The sequence below is a fragment of the Canis lupus genome, chromosome 32, assembly GCF_048164855.1.
Source record: "Canis lupus baileyi chromosome 32, mCanLup2.hap1, whole genome shotgun sequence".
Taxonomy (NCBI): domain Eukaryota; kingdom Metazoa; phylum Chordata; class Mammalia; order Carnivora; family Canidae; genus Canis; species Canis lupus.
Genome location: NC_132869.1, coordinates 12,770,389 through 12,793,111, shown reverse-complemented (window position 1 = coordinate 12,793,111; position 22,723 = coordinate 12,770,389). Strand labels below are relative to the sequence as shown.

General features: G+C 42.5%; 2 protein-coding genes across 9 annotated transcripts in view; one reads left to right on the top strand and one right to left on the bottom strand.

Annotated features, from left to right (window-relative positions):
* ZNF106 (zinc finger protein 106) overlaps window positions 1–10,880 on the top strand; it is a 63,899-nt gene extending 53,019 nt beyond the window's left edge. For all 3 annotated transcript variants that reach the window (XM_072808680.1, XM_072808681.1, XM_072808683.1), the window contains 7 exons: window positions 395–586; window positions 1,451–1,513; window positions 2,196–2,315; window positions 2,833–2,904; window positions 3,723–3,794; window positions 6,430–6,576; window positions 6,983–10,880. In XM_072808680.1, the coding sequence (XP_072664781.1) occupies window positions 395–586; window positions 1,451–1,513; window positions 2,196–2,315; window positions 2,833–2,904; window positions 3,723–3,794; window positions 6,430–6,576; window positions 6,983–7,039 (723 nt within the window). In that variant the 3' untranslated portion in view covers window positions 7,040–10,880. The remainder of the gene's footprint in view (window positions 1–394; window positions 587–1,450; window positions 1,514–2,195; window positions 2,316–2,832; window positions 2,905–3,722; window positions 3,795–6,429; window positions 6,577–6,982) is intronic.
* A 5,110-nt stretch (window positions 10,881–15,990) lies between these two features.
* CAPN3 (calpain 3) overlaps window positions 15,991–22,723 on the bottom strand; it is a 55,000-nt gene continuing 48,267 nt past the window's right edge. For 2 of the 6 annotated variants that reach the window (XM_072808695.1, XM_072808697.1), the window contains 9 exons: window positions 20,540–20,653; window positions 19,509–19,586; window positions 19,076–19,133; window positions 18,917–18,981; window positions 18,360–18,428; window positions 18,181–18,259; window positions 17,680–17,796; window positions 17,337–17,395; window positions 16,280–16,936 (listed from right to left, as the gene is read on the bottom strand). In XM_072808695.1, the coding sequence (XP_072664796.1) occupies window positions 16,910–16,936; window positions 17,337–17,395; window positions 17,680–17,796; window positions 18,181–18,259; window positions 18,360–18,428; window positions 18,917–18,981; window positions 19,076–19,133; window positions 19,509–19,586; window positions 20,540–20,653 (666 nt within the window). In that variant the 3' untranslated portion in view covers window positions 16,280–16,909. Of the gene's footprint in view, window positions 16,254–16,279; window positions 16,937–17,336; window positions 17,396–17,679; window positions 17,797–18,180; window positions 18,260–18,359; window positions 18,429–18,916; window positions 18,982–19,075; window positions 19,134–19,508; window positions 19,587–20,539; window positions 20,654–22,723 lie in introns of those variants that run through there. The other 4 variants (XM_072808694.1, XM_072808696.1, XM_072808698.1 and 1 more) reach the window with 4 other exon arrangements.

Here is a 22,723-nt window from a genome sequence, read left to right as displayed (position 1 = left end):
AGTTTCTGAGTTTATGGCATGGAAAATGTACTAGAATATGAAAAAAAAGTTAATCATTATCATTAACTTAAGGGAAGTGGGAGAAGGCTGAAAAAGAGAATAAAGTGCTAATTATGATCAGATAGTGTAGGTTGAAGTTAGAAATGTGTTTCTCGTGAAAAAGTTTGCCATATGCCCCCAACTGGAATTGGGGTGGAGGGAGTCATGGACACCAAGTGAGTTGGAATGGGAATGGTGGAGATTGGAAAGTTAAAGATAGAGATGTAGTGTGAAAACTTAAGCACAGGTAATAGAATTTAAGAATTTGTAGCAAAGTAGTGATTTGGCTTAGTTGATTTTTGACATTTACCAGCTAAGTTGCTTTTACTTCATCTAACAGTGGCTTGTTTTTCAGAACAATAAACGACTTGAAGTTTTTGAATGCCACGGCCCTCGGGCTGTCAGCTGTCTTGCCACAGCTCAGGAAGGTGCCCGAAAGCTGCTTGTTGTTGGGTCTTATGACTGTACCATTAGTGTACGTGATGCACGGAATGGACTCCTCCTCAGAACTCTGGAGGGCCACAGCAAAACCATTCTTTGCATGAAGGCAAGTAGAGTGCCAGAGAAGAAGAGTTGGTTGTCTGGCACAAATAGAAGGATTTGAATATTTCCCTTGTTATCTAATGCCTTATTTAGAACACATCATCTTGAAAAGAACAAGGAAATTACAGTGCTTTTCTTTCTTTCTTTTTTTTTTTTTTAAAGATTTTATTTATTTATTCATGAGAGAGAGAGAGAGGCAGAGACACAGGCAGAGGGAGAAACAGGCTCCATACAGGGAGCCTGACATGGGACTCGATCCCAGGTCTCCAGGATCAGGCTCTGGACTGACGGCGGCTCTAAACTGCTAAGCCACCCGGGCTGGCCCTATAGTGCTTTTCTTTAGGCTTGAGTCACCAAGGGAAGTACTGTGGGTTTTTTTTTTTTTTTTTTTTTTTAAGATTTAATTTATTTATTAGAGAGTGCCAGCATGAGTGGGGGGTGGGGAGGGGCAGAGAGAGTAGCAGACTTCCCACTGAGCAGGGAGCCCGGTGTGGGACTTGATCCCAAGACCCCAAGATCATGACCTGAGCAGAAGGCAGACACTTAACCAATTGAGCCACCCAGGAACCCTGGGATGTACTGTATTTTATTAACAGAGAAACAGGTATATTTTATTATAGAATATAGATTTAAAGTCCTTCTAGTCTATTTCACAATCATAGGTAACATACCCAATAATACATTGTCCTGGTGGAAGGACAGAAATTTTCACTTTAGAAAATTTGTCTGAGGAACTTACTATTTTATCCCTAGTTCATGCTCATCTCAAAATAGGTTAGAAATTAGAAATCAACAATGTGCTTTGCAGGCTACAGAGAAAACTCAGAACCTTATATGGAATCTAACTCTGTGAACTGTCTTCTTTAAGGTGGTGAATGACCTTGTGTTCAGTGGCTCCAGTGATCAGTCGGTCCATGCTCATAACATTCATGTAAGTTGTGTTGTTATAAAGAAATCTTCAGTGGAAGCTTAAAGGATTCCTCAGATCTCTTGCAGTTTGAATAAGACCCTTTTTCCAGTGAAAAGCTTAATAATAATTCCTACTCACATAAGCTCTTAGAAGATAGCACTCTAGAAATTCTGACCTCATCAGAATTTTTAATGGGGGACAAATGTGAACTTTAGGTAAGGTTTAGTTTGTCTCATTTGAACTTGAGATACACTGAGCATCTGAGACTCACTAAGGAAGTGGATATGTTACATAGTTTAAAATAGAACAAATAAAAACAGCTGAGATATTCTGCTCCAGTCATAGAGGCAGCTCTGTGAAGCTCAGTGCCTAGACTATAAACCTGGGGATAATGCAGCCTCAGGAACTTGTCCAGATGCAATGAAATGATAAAAGTAGAAATACTTCAAAACCTATATATATAGAGAGTTGTGGGCCTTCGCTTTCTATGATACCAGGTTCTCTCCATCAGAATACATTTCATATATAATACACATATTGTAATAAATGCTTGTGTGAGTACTTCAGCTGTTAAAATTAGTTCAGTTATATTATGTGCAAATAGCTTCAGAGTTAGGGCTTTTGGAATAATGAAATCATAAATCTCAAAAGTCAAAAAGAATCTGGAAAGTCCATCTAGTGACTTGTCTCTCTTCTGGTGCAGACTGGTGAGCTTGTGCGGATCTATAAAGGTCACAATCATGCAGTGACTGTGGTGAATATCCTAGGAAAAGTGATGGTGACTGCTTGCCTGGATAAATTTGTTCGTGTCTATGAATTACAGGTAGAATTTAGATCCACTGTTTTTGCTTGAATGATTTGGGGAGAAGGTCTGTTTGAGTTTGGTGTTGAATTTTTTTTTTTTTTTTAATATAGTAAGGCTGGGGTGGGGCCCAGAAATCTGCATTTTTCAAGCCCTTTAGACAATATGAAGCAGATGATCCATGGACTACACTTTCAGAAACATGGCTCTGAGATAAGTGGTCAGGTTCACAGAGGTCAATACCGAAATGGTTTCCAGATAGCAACTGTAGTCTCCAAAGCCTGTCTAGTTCTCCTTGTGTGCAATTTCAGGTTTGAGACTTTGACACCACACAGAAATTAGTTTTCTCATTTCCAATTACCAGCTCCTCCCTTGAGGACTTTATTAGATTGTCATTAGATTATGTTTCTGTAAAAATGCCAGTGGTACTTCAGTATAATGTCTCAGGTATAGTTTTAAACCCGCCAGAGGGATTATGCTTATTAAAAACACATGTTATAAATAACCTGAATTTTCTTTTTATTCCCCTCTACCTAAGTCCCATGATCGACTGCAAGTTTATGGAGGACACAAAGACATGATTATGTGTATGACCATCCATAAAAGTATGGTGAGTGTTATTAGCCATGTCACAGTAGTGCTTCTGAATATGTTTACTAAAAACTACAAACTGATAATAATGTTCCTATTTATCACTTCCAAGGATGACATGTTTCTGATATGCCTCATTATTGAATGCTTTTCTGTCTTTTGGCATAGTATCGAGAAGTAACCCAGTGAGATTGTTGAATATTCTCTTTGCTATTAATAGCTAAAATAATTACAATAAAAATCTGATACTTTAATGGTTTTAAAGATAAAATAAGTTTAAGATGTTTCCCACCCAAAATTGAGTGGTGCTTTTTCCAGAGACATTATGATCTGAACAGAACATTAGAATAGAGTCAAGGAGATTTGGCCAGTATGATATAATAAAGCAGACCTAAAAGTAAAAGCTAATTCACTTAACCTTGCTAAGCCTCAATTTATTTTATTTTTATATTACGTGGTTGAACCAGTATGGATGTTTTTTAGACTCTCAGCAGTAGAACCCTTTGTTCCAGTGAAACAGAGATGGCTAATAGTAATTCGCAATGCAGCATACGGTGCTCAGTAGTCAAGTACACAAGATACAGTGTAGGTGGGTGCTTTGGAGTCCTGCTGCTTCTGCTCTCAGCCAGTGTCTCAAGAGTGGCTCTCTGTGGAGCATAGCTTCAAAGTATCTACACTAGAAGATACTTACCGATTGTAGCATTGAGGGCTGGCTTTGGTTTAGGTTTATGTTTTCTTATAGCAGGCACAAGGAGCTTTTGAGATGTATTTTGAGGATGTTAGTAGTTGTTTTTTTGTGTGTTGTTTTGGTCTGATACAAGAAACCTCTTTTTCCAGATTTATACTGGCTGTTATGATGGCAGTATTCAAGCTGTGAGGCTGAATCTGATGCAGAATTACCGTTGCTGGGTAAGGAGTGAAACTGTTCTTATAACCAGACCTAGATGTTGCTTAACTCTAGGCTAATTTACAGATCTTCATTACCATCAATTAAGCATGTTTATATTTGAGCATCTACTTCGTGCCTCCCACTATAGGACAAGGAAGCTTATTTTTATTGTTTTAAAAGATTATTTGAGAGAGAACATGAGCAGGAGAGGGAGAAAAAAATCCCAAGCAGACTCTACACTGAGCATGGAGCCAAACTGGGGCTTGATCTCATAACCCTGAGATCACGACCAAACCAAAAGTCTGACACTTAACTGACTGCACTACCCAGGTGCCTCAAGAAGCTTATTTTTAAAAACTTTGTATAAAATGCTTTCATACTTTGTTCATGGGTAGTCTATTTTAAGATGAGATATGAGGTATGTTTACATAATCATCTACTCAGAGGTTATCTCTATGGTGGTTTTTGTTTGTTTTATTATAAATCTGTCATGCATACAAAAATATCAACAGTACAGAAGTACATTTGACCCTGGAACAGTGTAGGGGGTTAGGGACACCAAACCCTGTGCAGCCGAAAATCCACATAGAACAGGATTTTAACTCTCCAAAACCTTGCCTATTAATAGCCTACTGTTGAGCGGAAGCGTTACTGACAACATAAACAGTCAGTTAACATGTATTTTGTATATTTATTATTTGTTATATGCTGTATCCTCACAATATAGTAACCTAGAAAAAAGAAAATGTTGCCAAAATCCAAGAAGGGGCTCCTGACTGGCTCAGTTGGTAGAACATGATCCCCAGGGTCATGAGTTCAAGTCCCATGATGGGCATAGAGATTATTTAAATAAGAAAGTAAAATAAGGGATCCCTGGGTGGCGCAGCGGTTTGGCGCCTGCCTTTGGCCCAGGGCGCGATCCTGGAGACCCGGGATCGAGTCCCACATCAGGCTCCCAGTGCATGGAGCCTGCTTCTCCCTCTGCCTGTGTCTCTGCCTCTCTCTCTCTCTGTGACTATCATAAATAAATAAATTAAAAATAAAAAAAAATCTAAAAAAAAAGAAAGTAAAATAAAATCATTAGGAAATGAAAATACATGTACAGTACTATACTATGTTTATTGAGAAAAGTTCATGTATGAGTGGACCTGTACATTTGAAACTATATTGTTCAAGGGTCAACAGTATAGGAAATAAAAAGTGGAAGTTTATTTTGGGGACCTGCCCACTATCTTAAATTCATTCATTGGGGAACATATTAATAGTTTGATTTTTGTCCTCCTTGGATTTTGAGGAACAGGCAAATAAAAATTTGTGTTCTTTTTTTCTTTTTTTTTTTTTAATTTTTATTTATTTATGATAGTCAGAGAGAGAGAGGCAGAGACACGGGCAGAGGGAGAAGCAGGCTCCATGCACCGGGAGCCCGACGTGGGATTCGATCCCGGGTCTCCAGGATCGCGCCCTGGGCCAAAGGCAGGCGCCAAACCGCTGCGCCACCCAGGGATCCCAAATTTGTGTTCTTAAAGTTTTAAACTTCTGTTGGCTAGGGCTAAATTGCATGGTTTTTATTTTGGAGTGGGAGCTACACACTTTTATATTCCTTATAGGCCTTAAGTTGTTTCACCAGTTCTAATACTAGTGGTGATCAAAGAAAAGTTTCTGGCCTCCCTACCCCGGTTCCCCTAACCTCTTGTTTTGCAGAAATGATGGAATGGAATGATAACACTCTCCATTTTTAGATTTGTTCTTAGACTTGTCCACAGCCTGGTTACTTTGGAGCTTTTACACATTACTGTGTTTGCTTTTTGGTTTTTCTCAGTGTAGGACACAAAATACAGTACAACAGGATCCAAAATACAAATAGAGGGTTAATTTATCTAGAGAAAAGGGAGAAAATACCATCTGGTATTAAAGCTAGAGGGGATGGGATAGTGCTGACAGGAAAAACTCAAATATGCATTGTTTTATAGAAATGAACCTGTTAGAATTTTAAGATTTAAGACAAGCAAGCCTGGAGGGAAAAAACCAAGACCAAGAGTTTTTATGTTTCTGACTAATGAGTGAAATTGAGAATTGAGCCACGTTTTTGGTAAAGTAAAAATTTAAAAAAAGAGGGGCACCTAGGTAGCTCAATTGGTTAAGTATCTGACTGTTGGTTTTGGCTCGGGTCATGATCTCAGGGTTGTAAGATTTGAGTCTAATGTTGGGCTCCGTGCTTAGTGGGGAGTCTGCATGAGATTCTTTCTCTCTCCTTTTCTGCCTCCCTGCACTAACTAAATAAATTCTCTCTCTCTATATATATATATTTTTTAAGACTTTATTTATTTATTCACGATAGAGAGAGAGAGAGGCAGAGACACAGGCAGAGGGAGAAGCAGGCTCCATGCCAGGAGCCCGACGTGGGGCTATCTTAGTGCTTTGCCTTCTCAACAGAGCACCATGTCAAGACTTTTCAGCCTTTTCAAGGCTCCTCAGAATATTAGTAATTAATGTGGTTGCCTCTGGCTTTGTTCTGTTTTCTAGCCAAGAATAAGGAATAAGGGGCTTACTTTTTGCTTCCTTAGTACTTACAGGATACAAGTAAGGAGTGTTCTAATTGCAATTGCATGTTTCCTGTACTCTTTTTAACTTACCCTTCATTGTCCTTCTACCCAGTGGCATGGTTGCTCTCTGATATTTGGCGTTGTAGATCATTTAAAACAACATTTGCTCACTGACCATACGAATCCAAACTTTCAAACTCTGAAATGCCGCTGGAAGAACTGTGACGCTTTCTTCACTGCTAGGAAAGGATCCAAACAGGTGTGTGAGTGGGACCTGAGGCCTCCCTAGGGTCATTCTACCGTTGTTAAAATGTTCAGAATTGCAATCAATTGGGAGAGTGTAGGGATTTTCCTTTTTATTATTATTCAGAGATTTGGGGAATAGCTTAATGAGGTTTCAGATGATGAATTAGGTAGTTTTTGAGAAAGAGCCTAATGAGAATGTTTTCAAATCTAGTAACTGAACCTACAGGTTTATTACCATGCTCCTATGTAAGATAAGAACTCATCTTTAAGTGTATAGTTTTATATGAGTTAGCAAAGTGCTGGGTCCTGACTGCCTTCCATTATATAGATCTTAGAATGTGCCCTGAAGCTCCCCTTGGCTTTGCCTTTCTCTTAACTACCAACTTTTCTCTCATGGGCCCTTTTCCCTTTATTCCTAGGATGCTGCGGGACACATTGAACGACATGCTGAGGATGACAGCAAAATTGATTCATGAAGTTTTCTGCCTCCCATGTTGGGAAGTTATCACTTGAACTAATTTTACATCGGCCCCTCACAGAGGCCACAGTCCTCCCCTCCCCGAGAAGCAGGGAAGGGGAAAGTGGTTACTAGCCAGGCTTACCACTCACATAAGTCTGGGCAGCTCTATGGGATGTTAAAGACATTTTAAGTTATTACTGGAGGTCTGTCAGATTTAAACAGATTTTAAGGAACCATACTTCTCTGGAACAGCATGGAATATAGTAATCTATGCTACTAGTATTCTCCAGATGTTTATTAAAGATACAGATCTTAATTGGCTACCCAGTTTGACCCTAATCATATGTATTTTTTATTGATTTCAGTTTGCGATTTTTAGTTTATGTTCTTATGATGGTTTAAACCCATAGTCCGACTTTTAAGTACCAGTTTGTGCAAATGCTAGATTTTTAGGATCACTTTTAATTTCTTTAGTTCTAATAACTGGGTATTTAAATTAGAAGCAGCTAGTTTCCTTTCTTAACAATTATGTGCAGTGTGTTTCACTATTCTCTTGCTTTGTAGATGGACAGAGGTGGCTTTAAATGCCAAAGGGACACACAGTAGATTTTTAACAGCTAAAGTGACTATTCTGCTGGTTATATTTTAGGAACTCGGCAAATCACATACGGACAAGTCCTCACAGACAGCACTTCCTGTTGAACGTCTGTGCCAGTTTTGATAGGAGTGCTCAGTTCAGGGCAGTGCACAGACCTAACATCTACCTTGACGTGTTGCTGTTAGGCCCAGGCGATCACAGCTGCATGTGTTGTCAGGCTCTTCGAACTGGAGTGTAGCGTTTATCTCTTCCTTTCCAGGTTCTGACTCTCCAGGCCTGCTGCAGGTGTGGAACCTCTTAGTTTGCTCCATTGCCAATCCCTCCCCTCCCACACGCCATCAAATACTTCCCCTAGGCTCCCAGGGTGCTTTCCACCCACCTGCAGCACCCAAGTTGGGGTAGTTAGGATAAAGTATCTGCACACAGTCTTTAGGGGCTCAAGCGGGCTTCTTAGAGATTGATTTCTGAAACAGAAGTCTTACCTTCAGCTCCCCTCTAGCTGACAAAGAAGAGTGGAGTATGATGAAGGTAAAGCCTCCGCTTGTCCATGGAGAGCAGCCAGGTTAACAAAGCCTAGTGAGACTACTTTGTTTTTGGATTTTCTCTGGACTCTAGAGAGAAGCTGTAGAAGTGTTGCTTTCCAGCCTTTTGTTTCTGGATTCTCAAAACTCTGAAAGATTCGTCAGAGAACTAGGAGAAGGGACAAGAGCCCTGTGCCACATTCAAGACTGGGGGATGTGATGTGTACGCTTTCTAGGATTGCATAGCATGCAGGTTTATCTCCACCCCTGTAGTGCACACACATCTACTCACAGGTCTTCACTCAGGCTCAGGGCTGGGGGCTTTACCAGGGCTTCATGGATGGGTTTCAAGAGGGTATGAAATTATATGCAAGACTAAGTATATGGGTTCCCCCCACCCGCCACCCCACCCAGGAAAGGCTCCAGTGGTTCTTACTGGAGCCATAAACAAAGAGCTAATCTAGGAGCTACTACTAAATAACGAATAACCCCACAAACTATTTACTTCTATCCTTATGAACGGTAAAACTTTTTTTTTTTTTTTACATTATTGATAGTTGCATATTTGAGAGAGAACAGAGAAGATTCTCTTGCATAAAATGTATTTGTGCTGTTTCTGTCCGAGATTAAGAAGTTTTCTTACCTCTCCTCCCCATTTCTTGTAAGGATGACCAGAAAAGTCAGGCTGTTGTGTGGGTTTGGGAAGGGTGACTTCCCAGGAAAGCCTATTGTAAATTTATTACTAAATGTAGCTTTTTATTTGGGGCTATAGTGAAGCTGCATTTCTATGTTGACTGGGCAGTGCACTAAGAAAGACTTGCATGCTCTGTTGCATAGGTGCCCTTCTGTCCTGCCTGAGGGCATTTCTGAAAAGATGAGAATGGTGGAGCCTTTGTACAGCAGGAAGGGGTTATGTGAGTTATTGGGCAATCGTGGGGAACCTTTGAAGGTATGAACAGATTGTTAGAATCAGTAACAACCGATTCAAGTTTAATTTTGGTAGAATTGTGCACAGCGTATCTGCCTTTGTGTGTGCAGGTGTGCATGTTCCTTGTATGTGTGTATGCGCGTGGGCACCTATATTTGTAATACTTTTCCTCATTTCACAAACATTTTCTTTGAAGCCGTGGTAATAACGTCTTTGTTTTAAGAATGGTAAAATTCTTTTAACCCCAGGTTAGTGTGTTATCCTAAATGCACTGTCCAGCCCTCGATTTAGAAATAAAGGCACCATAAGCATCTTGGCTGCTTATGGTTGTGTTACTGCTTTTTAGAGTCTTGAAAGTTATGCAGAACTTCGGCTATGTTTTGTCTTTTACAATGTTTTAACTGATTCTGTCCCTCCATCTTCCTTTAGAGAAGAGTTATGGCTGAGGTTTTTGTGTTGACGTGTATTTAGTACTTAATGAAGGGAGGAAAGTGTTACATGACCTGACAAAATCCAACTCATTTCTTATAAGGAGTTGGAAGCCATTTTTAGAATGTTATCCTTAATCACCTGTGCCTACTTCTAATGGCTAGAAGCCAAGAAAACCATAGTATTAGTCCTGTTCTGTACATACGCTAGTGTTTGAATGGCAGTTTACAACAATGTATCAGTCACTTCAAGTTTTATCCTAAAGTTTTTAATCAGGTTCAGACTGTCTTTTGACACACTCCTCTATTGAGTTATAAAGCAGTTAAACACATAAGAGCAAAGAATGATCTTGACCTGATATTACTTGAATTTGAGGGAACGCCATTGCTACTACACTCCTGCTTTTGTGGGGGAAAATATATTCCTGCCCTAGAAGTTAGCAGTCGAGTGTTTAGCTCCTGACCTACCTATAATTTATAGGCAATATCATTGCTCTTTAAGTGATGATTTGCCTAACAAAGGGGCTTTTTTGTTTTGGTTTTGGGGTAGATTCTACAGTAGACAACTTTAGTGACTAGGTATGTGGATGATATGGTGGGAGTAGGTGTACAACACTTAGTGGAATGGTATGGTCAATTCTATGGAAGAAAATTCATTGGAGGGGAGATCAAAGTATATCATGAAGTAGGATTTAAACAACACATACCCTCTGGTTTACGCAAATAGCCGCTATTTGTATTCGCTGACTTACAAATTTTGTTTCTGCTACCAAAAGGAGAGCTCCTAGACCTGTTATGGAGGCCATGCCTGCCATATTGGTAAAACTATGATTTCATCCCTACCCCAAATCATCACAATCTTTAGGATTTCAGAGAAACTGTCTAATGGATTAGGATAGAAGCTATGATTGTAGGTGACTTGGGCAATACTGAGTTCCATGTGCAAGTGGATGTGAAATCCTGGTGTAAACCAAACATTATACTTATTAGACAATAACCTCTGCCCTCACCTCCAGCTCCCAAGTATATAGCCCTGCTGGGTCATATGGCAACTGAAGTTTCCTAGATTCACTTTACATTCAAGGTCATAGCCCAGTTGAATTGGTGGGGGAGGAAGTCAAGGAGGAAAGGCTATTGAAGATCCTTCTCCTGCTTGAGAGAAATATATGTCCTAGAGCTGCTCCAGTACCCTTGGTATATGAATTTTTTTTATATATTGAATATGGATTAGATGAATGAAATCAGATGACATTTGACTGCAAAAAATGTTTATAGCTTAGCCTTCTTACATTTTGGTATAAAGCTGTGAACTTCATAACTTTGTAAAAGCAAGATATAAAGCAAATACAAGAGGAAAATAAAGTACTTTTACTAATTGTTTACTTTTGCTACCTTATCTGCATGTTAATAGCCAGTTCTTTTTTTTTCCATGTTGGTATAGACAGCAAGAAGGAAATTGGATGGAAAACATAAAACAGTTATAGATATACCACAGACCATGGTCCAGATAAGTTTGGCAAACAGCTACATTTAAGAATTTGTCCAAGGTCATAAAACAGGTCATGGAGTTAGTGGAGGAGCTAGGATTAAAACTACATCTTTAGGATTCAAGATGGCTGTGTAGGAAGACCCTGAATTCCCCTCTTTCCACAGATAACAAATTTACAGCTATATAAGGAATAATTTTCCTCCAAAAAGAACTAGATTAACAGAATCTCCACAACAAAAGATAAGAGATGCATTGAGACAGGTGGGAGAGGCAGAGACTCAATCTTTCTCTGGACCCTACGATGACCCACTAGCAGGAAGGGATCCCAAAAATACAGAGCTTTTCCTCGAAGAGTGAAGGGACTATGCCCCACTTCAGGCATCCAGACCCTTGTATCTGGCACCAGAAAGATAAGCTCCCAAAACACCTGGTTTTGAAAGTCAACAGGAATTAAGTCCAGGGGAACCATAGAACTTTTTTCTTAGAGAACAAAGAACTTTCTCTTAAAGGACTCACACGCCCATGCACTCATCCTGAAATCCACTGCAAAAATAATTTGAAAAGTGCCTAGATTGTAACCAATGGAGAGACCCATTTGCTAATCCTAAAGTTGCTGCAGGCAAGAACCCACAGTGATTTTCTCTTGGATGGAAGCACTGGCTGATGCCATTTTTGCAATCTCATTTTGACTAGGTGGTAACAGAGCTGGTAGGCACCATGTTTGGTGCCCTCTCTCTATCCTGCCAGTGCTGGTGAGCATGTTCCTTGTCCCACTGAACCTGTGTAAACAGTTGCACCATGACTGGGCCAAGTGAGTACATCACATCTGGGGCTAGGCATGTTCCATGCTCACCTTCTCTGTGCAGCAGCTATGCCACAACCAGACGGACTCAGTATATACTGAGAACACTCCATTCAAGCAGCAAAATACACATTCTTCTCAAGTATACATGGAATGTTAGCTGGGCAGTAAAACGAATTTCAATAAATTCAATATTGAAGTCATATCAAGCATCTTCAACTACAATTGTATGCAACTAGAAATCAGTTTTAGTAAGAAAACTGGAAAAACCACACAAATATGGAGATTAAACAACATGCCACTTAAAACTCAGTAAGTCATTGAAGAAATCAAAGGAGATACAAAAAAAAAAAAAAACCCACCTAGAGACAAATGAGAACAGAAATAATCTCAAGTAGTCTAATGGTTATAGCTAAAATAACAACAACAACAAAAAGAAAAAACAGGTGCCTGGGTGTCTCAGTTGGTTAAGCATCCGACTCTAGATTTCATCTCGGGTCGTGATCTCAGGGTTGTGAGATTGAGCCCTGATTGGGCTCCATGCTGGATGTGGATACTGCTTAAGATTCCCTCTCTCCCTCTCTCTACCTCCTTCCCCCCACTCATGCATGCTCTTTCTCTGTCAAAAAAAAAAAAAAAAGAAAAAGAAAAAAAGGAAGCCCAAAGTAAGTAGAAGAATGGAAACATATATAAAAAAGAGACTATTTTAGATAGTAGAAAGATAAATGACTAAGAGCTGCTTCTTTGATAAGATAAAACCGACAAACCTTTAGCTAGAGTTACCAAGAAAAAAAGAGAACCAAAATCAGATTTGAAAGAGGATACATTACAACTGATAGCACAGAAATACAAAGGATCATTAGAGACCACTATGAACAATTATACACCAACAAATTTGGTAACCTGGAAAAGATGGATATATTCCTAGAAACATGCTGAATCAATAGGAAATAGAAAAATCTGAACAGACTGATTGCTTAGTAAGGAAACTGAATCGGTAAAAGAACCTCTCAACAAACAAAAATCCAGGACGAGATAGCTTCACTGGTGAATTCTGCTGAACATTCAAAGAAGAATTAATACCAATTCTTCTCATATTCTTCCAAAAAACAAAACAAAAACAAAAACAGAAGAGGGGACATTCCCAAACTCATTTTATGAGGCCATCATTATCCTAATACCAAACCAGACAAGAATTACTAGAAAATTACAAGCCAATATACCTGATGATTATACATTCAAAAATCTTCAACAAAATAATAGCAAATCAAATTCGTTTATTAAAAAGGTTATAACCCTAAAAATAAAAAGGTTATAACCCATAATCAAATGGGATTTATTCCAGTGATACAAGGATGGTTCAACACCTGTTAGTCCATATAATTCACATTAACAAAAAAGGATAAAAACATGATCATCTCAATAAATGGAGAAAAAGCCTTTGACATAATTCAACGGCCATTTATGGTAACTCAAAAGTGGTGGGTATAGAGGGAACATACCTCAACATAATAAAGGCCGTATATGACAAGCCCGCAGCTAACAACATACTGAGCGGGGAGGGTACAAGCTTTTTCTCTAAGATCAGGAACAAGACAAAGATGCCCACTCTCACCACTTATCAACATAGGAATTAGAAGTCCTAGCCAAAGCAGTTAGGCAAGAAAACGATATAAAAGGCATCCAGATTGGAAAGGAAGAAGTAAAACTGCCACTATTTGCAGATAACATGATATATATATATATATGTATATATATATAGAAACTCCTAAAGACCCCACAAGAAAACTTAGAATAAAAAGAATTCAGTAAATAAAGTTCAGGATATAAAATCAACATACAAAAAATATATTACATTGCTAAACATTGATAATGAACTACCCAAAAGAAATCCATCCAAAAAACCCCATTTAAAATTACATCGTAAAGAATAAAGTGCCTAGGAATCAATTTAACCAAGGAGATAAAAGATATATACACTGGAAACTACAAAACATTAATGAAAGAAACTGAAGACACAAATAAATGAAAAAAGATTCAGTGCTCATGGATTGAAAGAATATTGTTACAATGCCGACATTACCCAAAGCAATCTACAGATTTCAATGCAATCCCTATCAAAACCCCAATGACCTATTTCACAGAAAAGAAAAAACAATCCTAAAATTTTTATGGAACCACAAGAGAACCCCCAAACCCAAAGCAATCTTAACAAAGAAGAGCCAGGCTGGTTACTACCTGGGTACAAACTATTCTACAAAGCTATAGGAATCAAAACATGGTCCTGGGGCACCTGGGTGGCTCAGTGATTGAGCATCTGCCTTTGGCTCAGGTCATGATCCCAGGGTCCTAGGATCAAGTCCTGCATCAGGCTCCCATTGAGAACCTGCTTCTCCCTCTGCCTATGTCTCTGCCTCATTGTGTCTCTCATGAATAAATAAGTAAAATCTTTAAAACAAAACAGTATGGTGGCACAAAAACAGGCACACAGATCAATGGAACAGAATGGAGAGTCTAAAAATAAACCCACACCTATATGGACAATTAATTTCTAACAAACTGAGAACATACAATAAGAAAGGACAGTCTCTTAAATACATGGTGTTGGGAAAACTGATCAGCCACATGCAAAAGAATGAAACTAGACACTATCTTTTACCATACACCAATATTAACTCAAAATGGATTAAAGACTTGAATGTGAGACCTGAAACCATAAAGTTCCTAGAAGAAAATGTAGGTGGTAAGCTCCATGACATCATTAGCATTAGTTTGTTTTTAACATTTTATTCATTTTTTCATGAGAGACACACAGAGAGAGAGAGGCAGAGACACAGGCAGAGGGAGAAGCAGGCTCCATGCAGGGAGCCCGATGTGGGACTCGATCCTGGGAGGATCAGGATCATGCCCTGGGCCGAAGGCAGGCACCAAACCACTGAGCCACCCTGGGGATCCCCTGTTTTGTTTTGTTTTGATGATTTTTATTTATTCAACAGAGCACAAGCAGGGGGAACAGCAAGGAAAGGGAGAAGCAGGCTTCCCAACAAGCAGGGAGCCTGATGTGGAGCTTGATCCCAGGACCCTGGGATCATGACCTGAACCGAAGCAGATCTTCAACCAACTGAGCCACTCAGGCACCTCTTAGCATAGTTTTTGTGATCAGATTCCAAAGGCAACAGAAACAAAAGCAAAAATAAACACGTGGGGCTAGATAAGCTAAAAGGTTTCTGCACAGTAAAGGAAACCATCATTAAAATAAAAAGGCAACCCACTACCTGGGAGAACATAATTGGAAATAATACATCTGATAGGGGGTTCATTATAAAATATATGAAGAACTTACACAACAACAACAAAACCATTTAAAAATGGAGAGAAATAGATATTTCTCCAAAGAAGACCTTCAGATGGCCAAAAGGTACATGAAGATACTCAACATCATTAATTATTAGGGAAATGTAAACGAAAACCACAATGAGTTATTATCTCACAACTGTCAGAATGGCTATTATCAAAAAGATAAGTAACAAGTGTTGGTGAGGAAGTGGAGGAAAGGGAACCCATGGTAGATTGGTAGATTATAAGTTGGTGCAGCCACTATGGAGAACAGTATGGAGATTGCTCAAAAAATTAAGAATAGACCATGTGATCCAGCTATTGAACTACAGAGTATTTATTTGAAGAATACCAAAACACTAATTTGAAAAGATATATATACCCCTATGTTCACTGCAGCATTATTTACAATAACCAAAATACGGGAACAACCTAGATGTCCATCAGTGGATGCGTGAATAAAGAAGCTATAGCATATGTGTATGGCATACTACTGAACCATAAAAACATAACGAAATCTTGCTATTGGCAATAGCAAAGCTGGACCTTGAGAGTATTAAGCTAAATGAAGTAAGAGGAAAAAGACACAAATACTGTATGGTTTTGCTCATATGTGCAATCTAAAAAAAAAAAACACAAAAAGATACAGAAAACAGATCAGTGTTTGTTTACCAGAGAGGAAGGGGTTTGGGGTTGGTGGGGGAGTGAGGTGGGTGATAGGCATGAAAGGGGGTCCATGGTAGGGTTATGGATAGTAAGTAGACTTTTGGGTGATCGCTTTATAGTGTATACAGATGTCAGATTAGTGTTATAGTTCTGATACTCCTAAAAAACAAACTACATCTACATCTCTGTTCTATTACACTCAGGTAACTGGCCCCTCCGGGGTGACTCATTTATTCTTTATATTCTATACACCAACAACTATTCCCCTTCCTTTCCTTGTTGATCTTGGAGAGTATTGGAGTGATTCCTAAGTTCAGGAAATAGCAATAGGCATGATTAACACAGGGTCCAGGTTTTGTTTGTGCATGTATACGTGTCTTCCATTGTATTCTGAAACTCAGGCTCTCTGCATGGCAGTTGAGTATAAGATAGGAAGCTACTCAGTCCTGCTCTGGTTGATATCTAAATGGGAGAAAACAAAACACAACTGAACCAGCCATACACATGCCTTTATTTAGATCAACTCTTTTTCAGAATGCAGCCAAACTTATGAGTCAGACAGCCCAAAGTATCCAGCCCTCTTCCACTGAGCTAGTTTATCCCGGAGCAGGCCCATCCTGAAACAATGAGACAGAACCAAGTGCTAGTTTGGTCACTGTCCCGGGGTGGGAGAACACGAAGGCGATGTAGGACTCCAGCACAGGAAGTGCTGAGTGCCATTGGCAAATGCCTCTGTGAACAGCCTAGAGCAAGCTAAGGAGAGCTGAGGCCACTCAGATTCTGAGCAGACCTCTCAGCTGCGCTACAACTAGCTGGGCAGACAGACAGACATTTGCCTCCGTGTGGCAAAGGGACAAAACTATTCTCCCTCATTGCTTAACTGAAGGGTCAGTGTGGGTGTGACAGGTGGACAGATGCCCTGAGGCCAAGTGGGGAGTGAAGTAGAGGAGGAACAAGACCGATGAGACGATGAGACGCCTGGAGGCTGGCTGGGGCTGGGGGGGTGGGGGGCGGTGGCAGTGCAGCTACTATGTCCTTTGAGGTAATTGGCTCTAGCTATATTGGATGAAACTGAAATCCTGAGTGATCTGTATGGCCTTGGATGAGGCCAGCTTGGTTCAGGCATACATGGTGAGCTGCAGCCACTGAAAGAGGAAGTCCCGAGATCAGAATGCAACCAAGAAAAGAGAGCCCAACCCGAAGGGTCTGATGGGGTAAAGGTAAAGGCACAGCCCCAGCATGCCAGACACTGTGAAGACTTTCTAAGAAGCAGTAGGTTAGGGCATGCGTCCCCAATTTCTACTAGGAAGTGTGTTTTCCAGCATAAAAGCTTCTTAGGCTCTGAGTCCCCTTTGGAGCCTTCCCCCGGTACACAGTCCTTATGAGCCACATTCCCTGCTGAGCGTGTCTATGTTCCTTTCCTCTCCCATCCTTCCACCAGCATTTGGAAGTGAGGAGCACACAGTGCCTCCAGTCTGCCTCATTGACTCCTCCGCCCTGAATGTTAAGGTGCAGAGTGAATATACTGCTTCTATTAGGCTTTACCTCTAGAACGTTGAGCTTGATGATACCGTCTCCATCCTTGTCAAAGGCATTAAAAGCTCCTGTGTGGAAGAACGCACAGGCCAGAGGCCAGTTACAGGCTCACTTCCCCTCCAGTATCGGAACTCCTCTCTAAAGGACCGCGTGCGAAGTGCGGTCCTTCAGCGCAAAAATGTGCCAGGCAGAGTCTCGACAAGCACCCTCCCTTTACCAGCCCATTCCAAGCCCAAAGGGCCTTTGTCTTTGCTTAGCTTGGATAGGGTAGACTGGGAGATAGGCTGAGATTCGTACCGCTGAGGCTGCCAGGCCCCAGAGCATGGAAGGGTAGCCCCCCACCCCCACTTACTGAACATGCCCTCCAGCCTGACGAAGCAGCAGATGAAGCTGTCAAAGTCGATGTTCATGTGCTTGTCTGCATACCTCATGGTAATGATGTCATAGAGCTGGCTGTTGAGGTGGAACCCTGTGGAGGGCAACATGGGGGAGGAGGAAGTACTGAGTCCTTAGGCCTGCATTCTATTTTTTTTAAAGATTTTATTTACTTATGAGAGACACAGAGAGAGAGGCAGAGACACAGGCAGAGGGAGAAGCAGCCTCCCTGCAGGGAGCCCGATGCAGGACTCGATCCCAGGACCTAGGGATCAGGCCTCCTGAACCAAAGGCAGATGCTCAACCACTGAGCCACCCAGGCATCCCAGGCCTGCATTCTATTTTCCTGCTTCTCAGCCACTCTGTGGCCTGGGGGGAAAGGAGAAACACTCTCTCCTTCCTTTGTCTCCCCACCCTCCAGTTGCTGCTTCCACCAGCCCTTGTCCATGTCCCCACCACCCACTTTCTTCCCCAGCACCTGCGTCATTGACTGCATTTCGCATCTCATAGCTGTTGATGGTACCAGATTGGTCTGTGTCATAGTGTTTGAAAATTTTCTGGCAATAAAAAAATTTGAGGACAGAGGTCATGCAGTAAATCCCTGAACTAAGTCTCCCCCGCCGCCCCCTTCACTCCCATGTTTCATTCTCTTCTCACCTGCCAGGCTTTAATCTTCTTCCAGAGGTGATGAAACTCTTGCAAGTTCAGCCTCCCAGAGCCGTCTGTCTGGAGGAAGGAGGTCAGGGCTACAGGGCACGCATAGTGAAATCCCCCTGGACTAGGAGGAGAGGGTTCTAGGCGACTACAGGGAAGGTCACCACACAGGAAGGCTCTGCCCCAGACAGCCTCCCCAACCACCCTGTCCTGATATTTAACTCTCCCCTCCACGCCTCCACAGTCAAAGTTCGTGTCTGCTCTAAAACCCAAGGAGCCTGTCTCCTAAGGACTATTTTGGCTTGGGCAGGGCCCTAAGCAGAATCCCAGGCCAGAGGTGAGGGCAGAGGTTAGGGGCTGGTTACAACCTAATGTCCTGCCCAATTAGGCCTTCTCCAAAAGCCCTCTTCAGACCAGTGGCTTAGGACCTCAAGTCCTCCCTTAGGCACAAATTTGGGCTCCTCTTTCTGACTGGGCACCCCTCATTGCCTTGGCCCCCATGGGCTGCACAGGGATGGATGACAGAGAAACATGGTGGGGAAGGGTGGCGGGAAGGATACATCCAAGAGAGCAATCATGCTACGGCAGGACTCCAGCGTGAACCCTTGTGTCTTCAGGTCCTTATCTGGGAGGTATGGAGAAGAGTGAGGAGCTTCCTTCAGATAATTGGACACCCACTCATGCCTGCCCATCCTCCACATACAGTTTGAGCCACTTACTTTTATTCACAACCATGTTAAGGATATTCTTGAGCTCGTCTGCACAGACCTCCATATCCTGAGGTGGAAAGGAATAGAGAACAACAGTTCAAGAAGGCAGCACCCGATGGAGCAGAGGGGTTGCAAAACGAATCCCAACCGTCCATGTTGGTAAAGTCTGTCATTGCTATTCCGTCCTGGGAAGCCGGGGCTTTTCCAAGGGAGACACAGTGCCCTCAGTGTCCAGACTGCAGTGGGCAGCTCAGAGCAAAGAGACCTCTGAGCCCCTCAAGTGGATGTTGGCCTACAACCCAAGGCCCTGATTGGGGGATTCCCGAGCTACACATCCATGCTGCTTCCACCAAAAGCTAAATGACCCCTACTGAACAATAATGAAATAACTGGTCATTTGAGCAGTTAATCAAGGAGAGGAGTCAGGGTTGGCGGTACTCACGTCGCCTGCTATCTGCCTAAAAATGTTCCGGAATTGCAGCTGCTCCTCACTCTCTTGGTCAGTATTGCCAGGCCGTGGCTGTGGAAGCACAAAAGAAAACTGGTTCACAGCAATCAGGGAGATGGGCAGACCCCATCCTTCAGGGCCGAAGGAGCCAAAGGGCCTAAAACAGCCCTAGGTGGCAGCAGGAGCTGGGGGCAGGACAAAAGCTTTTCTTTCTTAGTTGAGCCCAGTGAGCCAGAGTGAGAGCCTTCTGGACCGCAGTGACCCCCAGTGACATCCTAGCCAGAGGAGTTACATTAGCCATGCAGACATGGACACAGTCCCCTTGGCCCTTTCCCCCACCCCCACCAGCTAGAGCCTTCCCCACTGTTTCGAATGTGACCTCCTCAACCAAATGAGTCCCAGAAGGACAAAGGGGACCAGACCATTCTGATTGCTCCACCCACCCCTGTCAAAAAGACTAAGTCCTCAGAGGACCCCCACTCCACTGCACGGACCCTCCAGCATAGAGAAGGTGGCCCTCGATTTGTCTGTGGACTCTAGTCCCTTAGCCTCACCTTCACTAAGCTTTATATGACCTCCTCTGCTCACTTCAATATAATACCCTTCTCTGGGCTCCGCAGGACTCCATTTCTGACGTCCACCCCCCTTTCAGCTACTATCCTTTATCCTCTCATTGGCAAGAGCTTGAGGAGACCAAGAAATAGGAGTTGTTCTGTCTTGGGCTCTCTTAAGCTGATTGTGTCTCAGGCTTTGCCTCCCTTTTCCTTGACTGTCGTGGCTGGGGGCTCCAGCAGGCAGGTTCAGCCTGTCCTTCCCAGGCCTAGGACTGGCTTGGGGTGGCTGCCAACTCCTAAGACACTCACCCAAGCAGCATCCCAAATTTTAGGAGAACTTGATGAGAAGAAAGGTCAGTGGGATAAATCCAAACCTCCGGATGTTCAAGGGATACCCCACCCTACAACCCCTCCAATCCAGAGGATCCCAGGTGTGTGCTAGCCCCCCATTCATGCCACATGCTCAAAAACCTGTGGGGATTTCTCTGGCTTATCAGGGCTTGTTTTGTCTTTGCCCTCCTCTGATTCCTGGTCCACACCCAGTTCCTTGTTGCTGTTTGCTCTGTCCGAAACGAAGATGATGGGCTGGAGAGAAGAGGGAAGTGGGGAAGGAGTAAGAAGGAAGCAGGGATTACAGGCTGAGTGGGCACATGGAGGCAGCCTCCCTCCTGGAGCGGCTTAGTCCAGTGAAGAGGAAGAGAGCAGAGTTAGGAGCTCCTAAACCTCAGGCCGAGCTCTGTCCCTGCCACTAACACGCTGTCTGTGACTTAAGGAAAGACGCTAAGTCTCTCTGAACCTCAGTTCCTTATCTCCTGATGGTAAAAGCTCTGGGGGCTAAACAAGGCAGTTAGCACATGCGAAAATGCTAAGAATGTTAAAAGCAGTTTTCAAATATATTGTAGGCTTTTTTTTCAAATGGAAACACTTCAGATTAAATTTCCCCAGAAGCCCGATGTATATGAAGTCACTGAAAACAAGCTTCTCTGGTCGATGAAGAGGATAGAGCTTTTTTTTTCCTCGGCACAGCCGTGTCACCCAAAGCAGCTGGGGAGGTACCTCCGAGGAAGCTCTATGACTCTGCAGAGGATGGGGTGAAACTGGGACTCTGTTTAGTAGCATGGTCAGCGGGTGAGAGATCAGAACCCCAGGCTGCAGGTCCAGCCTTGCCCTCACATACAAGAAATATCTTCTCTGGCCTCAGGTTACTCATCCATTTATGTGGATGATAAAACCTGCTTAACCTTTCCATAGGGTTCTTGGTGGGGTGGGGGCAGAAGGGGACCCATGAGATGCTGAATATATAACCATACTGCAAAAACATTCTAGATGCTGCACCAATATAAGGGATATTTTCAAGACATGCTCATGCAAGTAAAGAGGACACAAAAAAGAGTAGAGAGCAGCAGCCATGCTATGCCGATTGGAGCTGAAGCCATACGCCCCACAGGGAAAGCCCAAGAGGCTAAGCTGTTGAGGCTTGTGGCTGCAGTGCAGAAAGCAATGGGGCAGTCAGGGTCTCTCAAGGCAGAAAAGCAACTTCGACCAGTTTCTGAATCCCCGTCTGCCTGTCCGTGCTATTCATCTAGCTTAGCACAAATGAGTAGACCTATGGCAATAAGCTCCTAGAACTTCGGTTCCTGGCAGGCCCCAAAGGTCCTGGCTTGCTCTGCCTTTCAAGCAAAGGGTCTTGCTCAAGCAGCTGATGCTTGTGGAGATCCTACAGCAAGTGTGGGTCACAGTTGGAGGGAGAATGTATGCCTGTGAACATGGTGTGGCCAGGGGTCACCCCTGCCAAGGTACACATCTCCAGGCCCACATGTGGGTCTGGATAACACAGGCTTGGAGTTAAAGGGGTCTGAACAAGATTGGTGAGGGCAAGATACATGGGTTTAGAGCAGTTTCCCCACTCCTTATCTGTGTGTCCTTCGGCAAGTCTCTTCACTTCCCTGAATATTTGTAAAATATCTATAGAAGGGGAATAATAATAGCACCTACCTTGTAGATACTATTGTAACAGAAAACAATGTATGACTTACCCCTAGCACAGTGCCTAATATGTGGTAGGTGCTTGATCGATGTGATCGATGTCAGCTCTTATCTGCACCAGCATCAATACTTAGAGGACCTCTATGTTGGATCCTTCCAGAAACCACCTTAAACAGTAACACCAAACCTTGTCTGATGGCCTATGGCTGCTACCTCATGGGCTTGGGGATGCCCAAAGTAGTCCTTTCTGGATGGCACTCTGAGTGGTCAAACCAAAATTCTGAAAGGGCTATTCATCATTGTAGACCCTGGTGACCACAGGAAAGTTATGGGGCAAATGGAGCAAGGATGTAGGAAGGAGTACGGATTGCTCAACAACTGTAATCTTGAATTCTAAAACCACACAAAGGGAACAGTGCCCCTCGTCCCAGATGAAAGCTTTGCTCTGTGGCCTCTGAGATGCTCTTAGCACACATGGTCACTTTGCTCTGTGGCCTCTGAGATGCTCTTAGCACGCATGGTCACTTTGAGCAATAGTGTCCTTATAGCACAGTGGTTATAACCAGGACACTTAGGAGGAGATCTTAGAGGCCCTGGTGAATCAGTAGATCATGGCAACCTCCCACGACTCCAAGAAGGAAAGTTGTCCAGGTAGTTCTCATTCCCTCA